At 37.0% G+C, this 14,411-nt stretch overlaps 1 protein-coding gene across 6 annotated transcripts in view; it reads right to left on the bottom strand.

Annotated features, from left to right (window-relative positions):
* Positions 1–10,728, bottom strand: part of epha3 (eph receptor A3) — a 111,200-nt gene extending 100,472 nt beyond the window's left edge. For 2 of the 6 annotated variants that reach the window (XM_028022806.1, XM_028022800.1), the window contains exons 1-2: positions 10,532–10,727; positions 917–981 (exon numbers count right to left, since the gene is read on the bottom strand). In XM_028022806.1, the coding sequence (XP_027878607.1) occupies positions 917–981; positions 10,532–10,625 (159 nt within the window). In that variant the 5' untranslated portion in view covers positions 10,626–10,727. Of the gene's footprint in view, positions 1–916; positions 982–10,531 lie in introns of all 6 variants that reach the window. The other 4 variants (XM_028022805.1, XM_028022803.1, XM_028022801.1 and 1 more) reach the window with 3 other exon arrangements.
* Positions 10,729–14,411: the final 3,683 nt, after the last annotated feature.

Below are 14,411 nucleotides of genomic sequence, written 5' to 3'. Positions count from 1 at the left end.
ATGTAAATTGCATTTTACTCTTATTCGTACATTGGTTTCATGATTGTAAACCAGCACTAAAATTTTTTAAGGGGTGACAATGCATGTAAAAAATGTTTTGAACCACATAGAATTCTGAAAATCTTCAAGTAAATAAGATTGTGGTTACTATTTTGTGGATGTTTCATTTAAATTAACCAAATTATTAAGAAAACATTTTATCTCTTCTCCTAATTAATTAGGAGTACCTTACATTGGTGTCCAGATATATATATATATATATTTTTTTATTAGGAGTAGATTAAGAATAAGCAATACATGTTCAATTCACAATAAAAACCATACTTTTTTTCTATGATAAAAACTTATGAATAATAACATTTGAAGACATGTTTTGTTTTAAATTATGCGATAAACCTTTTCCTACAAATACAAATGTGGTGAAATAACATAAACTTTTGATATCAAAATAGAAAATGCTGTGGTTTGAAGTAACTCAAATAATGTTCAACAAATGAGACTTCTAAGTTTGCATGCATTGTATAAACACAATCAATGTTGTTCTTGTAATATTTTATTAGAGGTAGTCATTTTTATATCTCCTCTTACGAGGATCATTTGGGGGCAAGAACCTGAAGCCCGTTAATGCCTTAATCTCTCTTTAAACACACACACATATGTGCACAAACGACAGCACATGAATGCCGTACAGTTTCCCTTACGTATCTCAACCATACGGCACACTGAATACTTAACCTTTGACCTGCAAGATGAAAAACAGGCAAAAACGTCTGAGAAAGTGGGTTAATCTACACTTGATTCTGTTGTTCAATAAGAGGATCAATGGAGTCTAAACATCATGATTTTTGTGGTTTAAGTCTTCATGCAGTTCAGGCATGATTAAAGTGGTGAAGATAAAAGACTTAAAGATACTCACCCCATGTGATGGGTAGGAAATCCATCCTAGCTCCCCTTGGCTTGCTTTAGAGTCTAACAGGTTAACTGTGGTAGGAGAGAAAAGGAAAAGCAGACAGCATATGAGTGACCAGTTCTTGTTAGCCCCAATTAGCCTTCATTTAATCCCAAAGGAGAAATCTCCAACCTCAAGGACTGATTATTTACTCAGCTGCCACACACTGTGACTCACACGATGGCATTAAATGGCTCCATGGCTAACTTTGTGAAGACAGTGATACAAATAAAGACTCTCTGTTTCTGTTTTAAACCTTTATTAATTATTAGGTTCCTAACCTAGTCTGTAGCTTAACACTACAATCAGACCTATTCTATTTTAGATGTTAACAATCTAAAATAGTGTAGATTGTTCCTTATAATGCATAAGGAACAACATCCTCATTGTTGGTCCTTACGGATTATAGCAGCTTGCAAAAGTGTTCATACCTGTTAAACCATTTCTGCTTTTTGATATGTGACCAAAAATCACAAACTTTAAAGTATTTTATTTTATGCAAGTGACCAATTCATGTGAAGTGGAAAGCTTTCAAATTTTTTTACAAATCTCATGCTCCTAAATAAAGTATAACAGTGGTGAGAAGAAAGTCATTATTGAACAAGAATGATAGGTTATGTTATATTGATAAGATAATATGATGCTGTTGAAAATATATTTTTTTTTTCAGTAGCAAGAGACTGGTTGAACAGAGTTAACTGGAAGCTGGAAGAAGCTGTGTCAATTCAATCCAACATCTGAAAATAGAAAGATGATAGGATGAGGTCAAACTGAACTTTTTGCCTTACATGCATGATGCTCTAACATTTTTTCAACACATCATCCCCACAGAAAAACAAAACAAAAATAAACATGGTGTTGGCAGCATCATGATGTGGGGATGCAAGAACAGGTATGCTAGTCAGAGCAATTGGTTTAGTACAATGAATGGAGCTAAATCTGTTTTATCTCATTAAATCTCAATAACATACAATAAATTATGTGTATGTATTATGAAAAATTGGTAGTTGTAATTTCATTATTTCAGTGCACTGCAATATAAACTTGATAAGGAATATTAAAAGTTTCTAAATGTATAAGCCATTGCTAAAAGTTGACTTTCACAGTAATAGAAGGAGCATACCTCTGATCCATGCGAAAGGGAGAACCCAATGCTTCAACCCTGCAGAATGTTTCAGGATACTGACAGAGCTACTGAGATGTTAAGATTGTTTAAGCTTATATTTAGTAACTATTAGGTTCTAGGTTAATGATCTCGACTGTTTGATGGTAAGCCTTAGTAAAAGGTTTGCATGAAATAATTAAGTCATGCATCTCTGAGCATAAGACTTAGAAAATTCAGCATTGCTACTCAGATATGCTACTGACTCAGAGGAGTTTAAGCCAATGAATACGTTTCACAACTAAAATAACTCTCCTTTTTCCATTTAAGGCAAATGCTGCATTTTAGTTTGTATTAGCTGAATATGTTTTCTCAACTGTGAAAGAGGTTTATATTGCCTGGAAAACTACAAACACCCTGCATAAGACACAGATGAACACAGAAAGCATATCTTTCCTCGCAGGCATTTTGAAGGTGGTGAACAAAAAATACGGCTAGGATTTAAAGAAGCCAAGAGACAAGCTTAGTTTCAAAGAGTCGTGCTTTTGACCCATTCAAACACCAGCCTACCTTGCTGCACACTCATTCATGGTGACAGAAGTGTAACCAGGTAAAGCAAAAGTGCTTCAAATCAAAATTTAAATGCAATCACCACTTTCAGAGGTAGTCCAAAATTCCATTGGCCACACTATGACCAAAATATGAATCTATTTAGAAAGAATGGAAATGTAGCCTGCATATGAGTGTGTGGGCGTGTATGTGTCTGTGTGCTCAAGAAGCCACTGTCAAGAAGCCGCTCTATTTTTCAAACAGGCATTCAACAGCAGATAGAGTAAATCCATGTCTAATAGAGGAAATATGACATGGGACAAATAAGACAAGGAACTCAGTGGTGCTATGATGCAAGCTGAGACCCTGGAAAACAGTTTTCTGTGGTGAGCTGAAGTCATACCCTTGTCAGTGGAGCAGAGAAGCAGAGTTTTATTTTATTTTTTAAATTCTGCAGTGCTGATAGAAATTCTATGACCAGCAGTGCAGGTAAATAGTACTATTGGAAAGTGTCATTCCTGCTGATGGATATGTTGAACAAATTACCTCTGACATACAATGTATTCCTTGAGCTCTGAATGGAATTGGAGCATTTTCTGCTATTGTGTTCTCGCAGAGTGAAAGATTGCTATTGAAGCAAGCTGTCAGTATGGATCACGCAGAAAGAAGAATATTGAGACAGCTTATTTGCTTAACATAAACCTGACTTCAGCAGGCAAACTGTCACAAGCAGAAACACAAACTTGAGATGCAAATCAAACATCCAGCCATGAAGGAAAATTAATCCCACAATGCACTGCATCAACCCACTTTGAGATTCAACAGGAAGAGGAGGAGTTTTAGGAAGGAAACTGTGCGGTCGAGGTCTATGGCACACCGTTGTAAAGGTCTATAATAAACGATCTCTCTCTCCTGCCACCTGGGAGGGCGATCATGGGGAGACAGTGGACTACCTGAACCCCGCCCTCATTTTTTCTACAGGCAGAGAGAAGGGTCACTCCAGAAACCGCAGGAGCTCTGAATCCAAAACTATGCAGGTGACTATATTGACCAAACCAAAACACTAAGTCTTGGTTTCATTCAAAAATGTGCAGAAAGAACCTTGTCCAGTTGTTGCCAATTCCCCAAAATTGCCATTGATAACCCAATGCTAGCTGACTCCTCCAAGAGAGAGAAGAGGAAACAACCAATTCAGCTCCAGTCCAGAGCTCAGAATCACATATATGCTGAGTTTGATGCAAAAGAAAAACTCATTTTATATGGATTCATTACACAAAGAATGTGTGTAATGAATCCGTTGCCAGGCAAAAACCACAGATCACCGTTTAATGCTGCTTTACTATTGCTGGAGAGCCATGCCATTCTGATGCTGAGCTGAAAACGACACGTTGTGAGTCAGTAGTACAACATGCTGCAGCTGCTGGCCGATATTTTTCAACATTTATTTCAAAAAAGTTTTCCCATTTGTTCAGAAGCACAACTGAGTACCTCATTTGAATCTGCAAGTGTCAAAGAGAACTCTAAGCTGTAACTCAGTTTGCCATTTTTTTGTTGAGAAAATGCTCATCATTATTTTAATGTTTTATTAGTGAGCTAAAAGACTTTCCAAAGCAGTTTTTTTTCTTCTAAAGTCACAAAAGATCACAAAGTAAAGCAAAAAAAAAAACTCCCTGAAAGGTTACTCTTCCAACAAAACTGACTCATCTCTATAGTTCATTTCCTTCCAAAAGCAAAGTGATTTAGATCCAAGCACGTACAAACAAGTAACTTGCACACACCCATAGCAGAGGGAAGCAGCAATGCAACTAGACCCTACAGCTATGACATCAAGCACTGCAATCGCATACTCCCTGGATCCTCCTGGTCAAACTAGCGTTCCGAATCCAGTGACGATTCTTTTCCAAATGTTATCCCAGGATAGCTGGCAACAATCTAATATGGACTAATATAGCAATTTTCTTTATAAATATCCGCAGATTTGGCAACAAAGAAGTTCAGAAAGGAAGAGAAACACAGAGACTTATCTACTTCTGGCTTCTAAGTCGAGCCACAGCAATGCAGCAGCACTCAGGCAGTTGAGTGGCAGAATACACATTACTATTAGAGTCTAATGAAGCTATCTGTTCATGTCAGATAATAGCAGCTCCGCATCCAGGCCCATTGCTTCCAATTTACATTTCTCAACAAGCCAAGCCCACATCTCAAATTGAGCTGAGCGAAGGAATTTGAGTGCAGAAAATTAGACAGCTCTCATATCGCAGGAAGGGAAAAAGGGCCCTTCAGCTGTACTTGGCTTGAGAAATCAGCACCGACGCATATACAAGTAAACACAAATAAATTTTCCCATCAAGGAAACAATGGGAATACACAAATAGAGATGCACAGATACCAGCTACAAAAATACAATAAAAATACAAATAAATAGATAAAATGATGCACACAGCTGCATCGTTGTTGTGTCCTGTGTTGCTGTGTCAGTCAGTTAGACTCTGTTCAACAAAAATGAATGAAAGTGAGATATTTCTCATGTTGTTTGATTTACTTCAATGTCTGAGTCTGTATTGCTGGTTCTGGTATCTCTTATCTTCCTCTTCACAAAACTTAACAGATTATGGGCTTAGGTGAAATTCATTCAGGTTTTCTGGCCATTCATAGTTCTTTAAGCAGGTGTCCGAACTTTGACAGTACCATCACGTGTCAAGTCCTTCTTAAAAATAAATATCTAAAATCAAAGTTTGTCAGCATAGGTACTCAGGAAATGCTTCAAAATGTTTTGGTTGGTAGCTGAGCTTACTTTGGACTTGATACAAAACAATGAACCAATAAAGCAGATTATGTTCCTGCACAAATAATTATTAACTCCACAACTCTTCATTAGGTGTGCTTAAAATCTTTTTAAGACTGTGGTTAGCCCTGTCCCTTGTGCACATTTTTCTACTCCACTTCTTTCTTCCATTCAGCTTTTTATTGATGTGTTTTGGTGCAGCTACCTGCGATTCTTTAGGACTAACTCTCAAGTCAGTGGTCTTCCGTATGATTGTGCAGGCCAGAATTTCTTTTTTCATAAATGTGTCATTATTATTTCTCTTATATACTATTACTGTTTTCCTAATAAACAAGATTTTTGGGCTTCATCACATTTGAGCCATTGTCAAATTTAAACACACCACTGTGCGTAACATGTCAAACACATGAGTTTCACTGCTTGAATTTGGTAACATTGAGAAATATTCAAATACACCAGAATGTACACGTAAATGTGTGTCTATATTGTTACCATTGGCAATCAGGTACCAGATAAAGTTCAAAATTTTTAAGGCACATGTCGTATGCCCTCGTATGCAGTTGCGCCCTGAGCTACATATGCTGAAATTTCGCCACAAGATTTCTGCTATTACTGCGCATGAACCCTCAAACTAACACAAAATAAGACTGTACACAAAGATTTGCTGACAGTCTTTACGCTCTCTCTCTTTCACACACACACACATGGACCCACAGAATCAGTTAGCAAGCTAACGTCAGCCAAGAATATGGCCCCTGCCCCATCAGGGAATGCTTCTAAACGGGAGTATTAATAGCAAACTCAGCCAGCCTGTCTGAGAGGGAGCAAAACATCAGAGGTGGAAACAGGTGAATCAATATATATAAAGCAAACCAAGACCACCGTCTAAAAACCCACAATGTGTAAGCTGAACCTGACAAATGGAGGCAGTCAATGACACTAGATATATGATGATTGTGCATGCAGTATAATCATATATCTGGTATTGCCCAGCGTAGTATATGTTGAGCAGGGGAGCACAGGCACGTAAAGGGGGAGAGGGACTGCTCATTTTGATGTCTGTGTTCTCATAATTTACAGCTGCTGATTTTTCCAGCACACATTTTAATTCGAGCTTCCCCTGCAACTAGTGCACAGCTGATGAACATGCAGAGGCAGACTAACGGCATCAAGATGTTGATCAGGCACCTAGATTGGACTAGACTAGAATAGAATAGAATAGAGTAGAATAGAATAGAATGTTTCTGTGTAGGATGCTTCTGTGCATGTGAGAGCTGGTAGGCCGCACTGCAGGCAAAGCAAGGCGACTTGTGTCTGTGTTAAAGGGTGAAGTGTTCACCTCCCATTATGAATTATTCAAGAGCAAAGTCGCTCTGTCTGATGTTGTTGCTACTTGCCCAGCCCCTCTGTCCCCATTCTTTCTTTATTTCATATTCTTTCTATCTTTCTCTCTTTCTTTCTCTCGTTCCTTCTTTCTTTCTTTCTTTGATTCCATCTGTTTTCACACTTTATGCCTTATATTTTTGCCTTACTGTAAAAACAAAAACACTAGCACTGACATAAGTATGTTCCTCTGCATACTGTGTACAGCATGGGAACATGTAGTATCTACATAATCGTTAAGTTTCACTCTAAACTAGTTGAAATCATGTTAAACTGACGTTGCCAGTCTTCCTCATTTGTTGAGCACACACAATGGCTTTACAGCACATACAGAGAAGCTGGGATTTATTTATATATTTTTTTATTATTATTTTGTGAGTGCACTAAAATTTCCTGCAGTTCTGAAAGGTACCATAGCTCACAAACGTTCATGTGTCCCAGAGGGACCGCAGCTCTGGGCTCTTCGGGGCGAGCAGCTAAAAATACCCGCGGCCTCCAGGCGTCCCGCAGCGGGCCTGTACCTCACACCACCTGAGAGGACAAGCTGCGCCAATTCACAACTTTTTTTTGTTTTCTTCCATCAGTGATGAAAGAAAGAACCGCGACAATCAAATGTAGCCTGCAACTTACTTAGTTGAAAAATAGATAAATAAATACCTTGCAACTACGTCGAAAGGTTTCAACGAGATCGTCGTGACCTACTAAAGGCCACACGAGTGTATGAAACAAAAAAGAAAAAGCAAAAAACGGTTGAGCCATAGCTGGACATGGGGAACGAAAGAACAAAAAACTTTACATTTTCTCTCAATGAGGAAGAACTAAATAAATAGAAAAGGGTTCATTATCGCTTGCTTAACCTGTGATTACATGTAGCTTCCTGCATAAACATTTGTATTTAATTTGGAAGTAATGCTGCAACACTCTTCATAAAATCTGTAAAAAAAATAAAGAAAAAAAAGGCATTTTCTAAAAAAAAAATTAAAAAAAGAGAAAAGGTCTTTCCCTTTTAGACCTTTTTTTAAAATTATTCTCTACCAGCTAAATTGCTCGGTGACTGAAATATCCCGAAATATTGCTGTATAGCAGGCATGTTCAAATGAATATCCAATCTACTGCAGGCAGGATATGTAATTACCAGCGTGTTGAGTAATAACTAACTGACCAAATATATAAATAAACAAAAGCACCTACTCACAGAGGCACAAGAAACAATAGAAAAGAAGAAGAAAAAACTTTATTTTGTGATATGGCAAAAGTGAAATTTTAGAATTTCTTCATCATATAATTCAAACAAGATTTATATTTATTAAAATAGTTCTGTTTCTGATTTACAAAAACTGAGCTTGGAGCACTTTCCACTTATATCGTATATGGACACACCCATAAGTAAGGTAAAGCAACTTGTAGTGACTTTTGTAGTGACTTTGGAACATGAGTATGGTGATTAATAATGTTAAATCAATGCTTATCGTGTGCTTTATAAATCAATATCGTTGGGCAGTAGTCAGATCCGTCGTAATGATGGACGCTGTTATATATTTTGCAGTGCATTTTCACTCTTGCGAGCTGCTTTTCGTGTTGAAATTGTGTTTTCACCTAGATCATAAGCTCCTGATATCTGCATGTATTTCTGTAAGGACGGAGCAGCTCCACGCTGACGCTCCCTGGCAGATTTATGAGATCGAAAACTGTCAATTAACTTAATTGCCTAATTTCTGGCATGTTACGCTTTTATCTAGCCACACTCTAAAGGAGATGGTTTTGATGCGTTTGTGTGTATGCCTTTTTTTCACGAATGCCGAATGATAAAAGTGTCTTCTCAGGAAAAAAAAAATACACAAGCAGACACACACACACACGCACACACACTCCACCGTGATATATTTTTCTTATATTTTGTGAAGTGTTGATCTCTTTCAGTTTTACTAACGTGCATCAACAATACATCTCTTTCACACATTCCAGTACTGATATCTTGCACCATTGAATAAAGCTCCTCGCGCGGAGTCTGAGCTGTTTGCTGTAGGTCTGCGTAAAGCGTTTGGTTTTTATTCCATTTTGTCACGCAGCATATTCTCCTAACTCACGCCGTCAAGGAGCGACCATAAATTACATATAATGCTCTCTCCTCTCCTGCACTGCTTTATACAAACGAACCAGAGTCCGATCGTCCCTGACTGCAGGGAGACTAAAGCAGACAACTCTCTTCTGTATTTTCTAAAAAATAAAAAAATAAAAAGTTTAATGATATCGTTCAACAGGCATTTCAAAGCGTACAAAACCGAAATCAGCTTCAGTTAGATTTATCTGTCTTACAAACTAACCTCGGACTTCATAAGGACACTTTGCCCAACTCTTGAAAAGTACATTTTCAAGTTCATTCCCTTGGGAAGTCTCAAATAGGGAGACCATTGTGTGGCCTAAAACTTGAGAGCTTCCAGAGAGCGGTGGCAACAGAAAAATAAAACATAATTTGATAACTCTAGATATGATTCGTATATCTAATAAATTTGCTTTTTTTTGTCTTTGATCAACCACTTTCCTAAAAAAGATTAACCTATCTGCACTCATTTGAAACATCAGTGAGTTTGTGTCCGGCTAGCTAAACAAAGAAGTATAAATACAGTGCATAATTACTGTATTTATAAACTCTTAACCAACTATATTATACGTCATCCTGTTTAGATTGCTTTCCGACTTTAATAGTGTTGCGAGATGAGCATCTTCAATACTCGTCTGACTTTTGCTTCTCTGCTCGGCACTAACTGATAGACATCGGACAAAATTACAGCATTTTTGAGAATATACACTGTTTTAAGAATTTCATAAAGCTTGTCAATATAGTAAAAATTCAGCAATTTATCGTTTTTAAAGTCTTTATTTTTTGCTGAGCGTCGTTTTACAGATATGGGGAAGTGACAGTGTAGACTTATAGGACCCGTCTAATAACGGGCGAAAAAGTCTCCTTAACTTTCACAGGGAACACAACTGAGAATTAACGAGTTTGATGAGAAGGTAAAATTCATGTGAAAATTTAAATTGTTGCAAAGCCTTTTATCTGTTACAATGTACATGTTCACAGTGGCTTGCAAGTATATTTTGGGGTCAAAATATGCGTTTTCTTTTTTTTTTTTCTTCTTTTCTTTTTTTAAAAGTACAATCCTGTGCGTTTTTACGCGCACTGCGACTGTGCTCATCCTCTACTCATTGCCTTAAAATGAAGTTCGGCTCACAGTTACCCTGTAACTGGGGCGTTTACCCCGAATGAATTAGTGGGTAGGCAGTAACCGACAGTTAGACATGAAGAGTTCCCTTGTATCTCCGTAACAACTCCCAAGGTGCGTATTTAGCAGGAGCTTTTTCAAAACGGACCTTCAATTCATGTAGATTTAAATAACTAATAACAGTCTCAAAACTGCCTTTCACGCCCCCTTCTCGAGATCTATGTTCAGTTTGAACGTCCGTAGACAGTTTGCTAGTTAAATGACGTCTTGTGTCTGTTGATGCCACACTGTCATATCCGTGCGCTTTGGATCATCTTCCTATTGTTGTCGCAGTTATTTGAACAGTGATCCGCGACGGGCGCATGGCATGCTGCGATCAGTGCCGAGTGAAGCGCACCATTTAAACACACACATGCACACACACTCTCTCTCTCTCCCTCTCATACACTCACACACACACACACACACACGCCGACTGACTGACACACACAGAGTAGCGAGCGCTCACGTTGATTCAAATGTCCGCAGAGTTGCCTTACCTTCATTGGGGGGGTAGATGATGAAGAAAGCAGGGACAACGCAGGAGATTAGAAGGTGTAAAATGAAAAGAAGTGATCGCGGATTGCAATCCATGGCGGCGGATCAGAGGTACAGAACTCCATGAAGCCACTGACTGGTCTGGGAACGTCTTCTCTCCACTCAGCTTTCCCCCCCTCTCTCCTGCTCCGTCTCCCTTCAGCAAGAGCAGTTTTCCGCTGGGTCCTACAGAGTCAAACCAACAGCAAAACACAGCGCTCAAGTTCATCACAGGTCAAGCAGAAACTGAAGTCTATAGCAGGAACGTTTTTAGTTATAGGTTTTATTTTACATTTTACTTTTATTTTGCATATCATGTTTTTTTTTAATGTTTGAATCGAGCTAATAAGAAATACGACCTGGGTTTCAGGGACGAGCTAAAAAAAATGGAGTGACATAGGGACTTCATGATGCTGTTTTGTTTTACTGAGGCAACGATTTGGTAAGATTAGTGAAATATTTAGTAATTCTAACTACGCATTTATGTTATATTATAGTTTAAGAAGGTTAATGCACACCTAAAGCTGTAATATTTTGTGACAAGTGAGAACAAAAGTCAGAGGTAGACTGCAAAAACTTATAATGAAATGTATCTGTCTATAAATGTAATGTTCAATCTTCTGTATCACTTAAAAAATAATTCTAATAATAAATGTCAAAAGCATAACTGAACCCCTAAAATTTTGGTCATTTATTTTAGTGAATTTCTGCATGATTATTTGTGGCTACTATCTTAATACCCCTTAAGTTAATGCTTTAGCTTAGCAGCTATGCTACTGTTACAGTTAAACTTCCTAGCAGGCTAATCAGGTGATATTCATGGTCATTTATGTCAGTAAGAGTATTTTGTAGTCTGGGGGCCATTTAAAGGCACAGCAAAGCAGCAAAAACATAAACACAATCACAGAACTGAACTTAACATTCAAAGAACAACACATACTAGCCAATGACTCTAACTCTCTTTTGTTTTATTGAAATTCAGCTATTTCACTTGTGTATTTTATCTGTTAAACATATTGATTCTAAGATGCACTTCACTTCCTGCATCATCAACAACAGAATTCATGGGGCAAAATCTTACGGTTCGTTTTTTGCAGTGTAATCCAGCTGTCTGCTTTAAGTTTTTCAACCCAATACTTTAACTTCTATACAATTGAAGGTTAAAAATAAATAAAATGTAATAAGTGGTTTAGGTCTAATTTTAGGACTTTTTTTTTTTTTTAAGAAAAACCACTGTTATAGTTGTTAAAGTAACAACATGAGAATAAAAGTGATCTCAAAAAGTTTTTAATACATTTATTTTACATTGTCATTTCATGAGATGTTTTGCTATGTTGAATCTGTGATCTAAAATAAATTAACAAAGTTAAGTTGATATTTTAATTTTGTATTGGATGTATTTTTTATACTACCGAGATTATATCTTTTTACTTGTCATACTAATTTCATGAAGGGACAATGTTTTATTCATTTCTATGTTGATGGACATGTGATATGCATGTGGTCAGGTCTACTGTGGACAATTCTTTGAGAAGACCATTAGGGGCCCCCAACATCACAAAGCTTGTTGTATCCTGAAAGGCTTGGGTGGCAGTATAACGTCAGGGCTCTTGCTGAGACACCAGCTGTTGTGGTTGGGGGTTGGAGCTGGAGGTTAAGGCAAGGCATGTGATATATGGGAAAAGTTAAAGGACACAGCACACTGTGAACACAACAATATAGCACCATTTGGACTTTGAGAACTCACTCCAAAATTCAAATGATCTCATTAGTATACACATGGACCTCATGTTTAATCATATATTAATCAGTATTAATATTAATCAGTGTTGCATAAATGATATTCTAAGCCAAATATATATATATAGAACAGTATAACTTAACACAGAGGTATAGTTTTATGATCTTCTGTCTGCCTTTTAATTGGGATTCTCATGCCACTAGAATGACATCTAGCTATGCTATTCATAATCTGGCACTGATGACGCTGCAGCTTTTTAAAATCATTAGTTCAATGTATATGTGCACATTGTGGAATAATGAAAAATGTTTGTAAACATAATCTATAACACAATGATGCAAATTCAAGACAGTACTAAATATTCAGATTTTTAGGGTGTTTTCACATGTTATGCTCTGCATGATTTTGGGGGATGGGATGATCAAGAACCCTTTGGATTCAACTGCAGAGTTTTACAGCGTGCTTAATGGAAATATGTTGGAACATGTGTAGCATAACTGTGTGATAGATGCAGACTACTCCATACATCTAATTATGCTATACTGCTAATCTTATACTAACCATTATATGAGAAATTATTTAAGGCTTCATACAAGTTAAAAAACCATGCAATTTCTTGAAGATGATTGCTAAACCAATTACGCAATTTCAAGCAAACAGTCCATGTTTTGAAATTTTCAGTTGTTTGTTCATCATCCCCTGTGTATCCTGTGAGGTCAACGTGTTCAAGCACCATTTAGCTTTAACTGCTGAATTTTTACAGTGTATTTACTGTAAATCTTAGACCAACTACCTTAATAGCCAACAAAGAGCACCAACTGTAAGATTCACAGCTCTTGAGCTTGTGGTGAATGCAGAGAAGAATGATGCGAGTGCTCTCCTTGCTACATTATTAAATGACTATGGCATGTGGATTTACAGCAGGTTTTAGACACGCCAGCCTTTGTCATACATCATCCTCTACATCCTACTAATTCACTTATTACACAGAGAAAAAGATTAATATGAGAGGCCACACAGCTAACAATCAATTCAGAAGATTGACATTCTGGCAATGAACGTGCCGTGATTTATTTTTACAAATATATTATATATGTAAGCAGAGAAAAGATCTCAATGCAGTTGCAAAGAAAGCTATAGTGCTTTGTAAATACTTTCACACTTTAAGTTTTTCACCAAATAGCTGTTATTACCATTAGATTGTATTACATGCAGATGATTTTTTTTTCTATAGCTATGAGATTACGTCTGTAGACTGATGGTTGCACTGGATTTTGTTTAGTGGTATGAGAGTAAAGGTGGACTGAATACAAATACACACTCTTAATTTTTTAGTTTTTGTTCTTTTTAACATTTTTAAAATCATCATTTATTGTTACATTAAAATTTTGCACTACTTTGTGTTTTATTCATAATAATGTACATAATTATATTGACATGTGGCCTTATTATGTCAAAATGTGAACATAGATCAAAGTGGTGTAATTACTATTGCAATGTTCTTTAATTTAGATTTAGCATTTTGTCACGATAGTTTTACTGTTTAGAATCACAAAAAGATTTGAGGTAGTTAATTGACTGTAAATTGTCATGAAAAATAATGTAGAAAATCATTTTGTGACACAGTAGGAAAGAGCATAACCAGTCATTTCTGATAACATACGAGTGACGTGGTATGGCGTTCGTTGCTTTGGAAAAAACTTTGAGCTGACAGCCAAAGATAATAAATTGTAATTGTTTTTCTTTGGTTGTCTGAGAAGCTATGTCAATGCTTATAGTCAATAAACCAAGTCAGTCCCAACTAATTGCTGAAAATCTGTTTCTTATTGCGGTGAATTGGAAGAATGTGATGGGTCCCTCCCATCTACATTCACTCCAACATTTTCTTTTTCTACTTTTCTCAAAGAACGCTTGTCCATCCTGATCTCCTGCCAGTGGAACAATCAAGTACAAAAAGGAGGAAAATATTGATTTACAGCCACAGTTCGAAGTCGTGGTGTGTCCCGACAAGGCTGAATACCGCTCCAGACTCATGGAGCAGATGTTGTTTAGAAGCAGCTTTGAAGCTGCCATGTCCTGGCCCTCTTACACAGTAACGCACA

Source organism: Xiphophorus couchianus, chromosome 7, assembly GCF_001444195.1.
Source record: "Xiphophorus couchianus chromosome 7, X_couchianus-1.0, whole genome shotgun sequence".
Lineage (NCBI taxonomy): Eukaryota > Metazoa > Chordata > Actinopteri > Cyprinodontiformes > Poeciliidae > Xiphophorus > Xiphophorus couchianus.
This window is presented reverse-complemented; position numbering and strand designations above follow the sequence as displayed.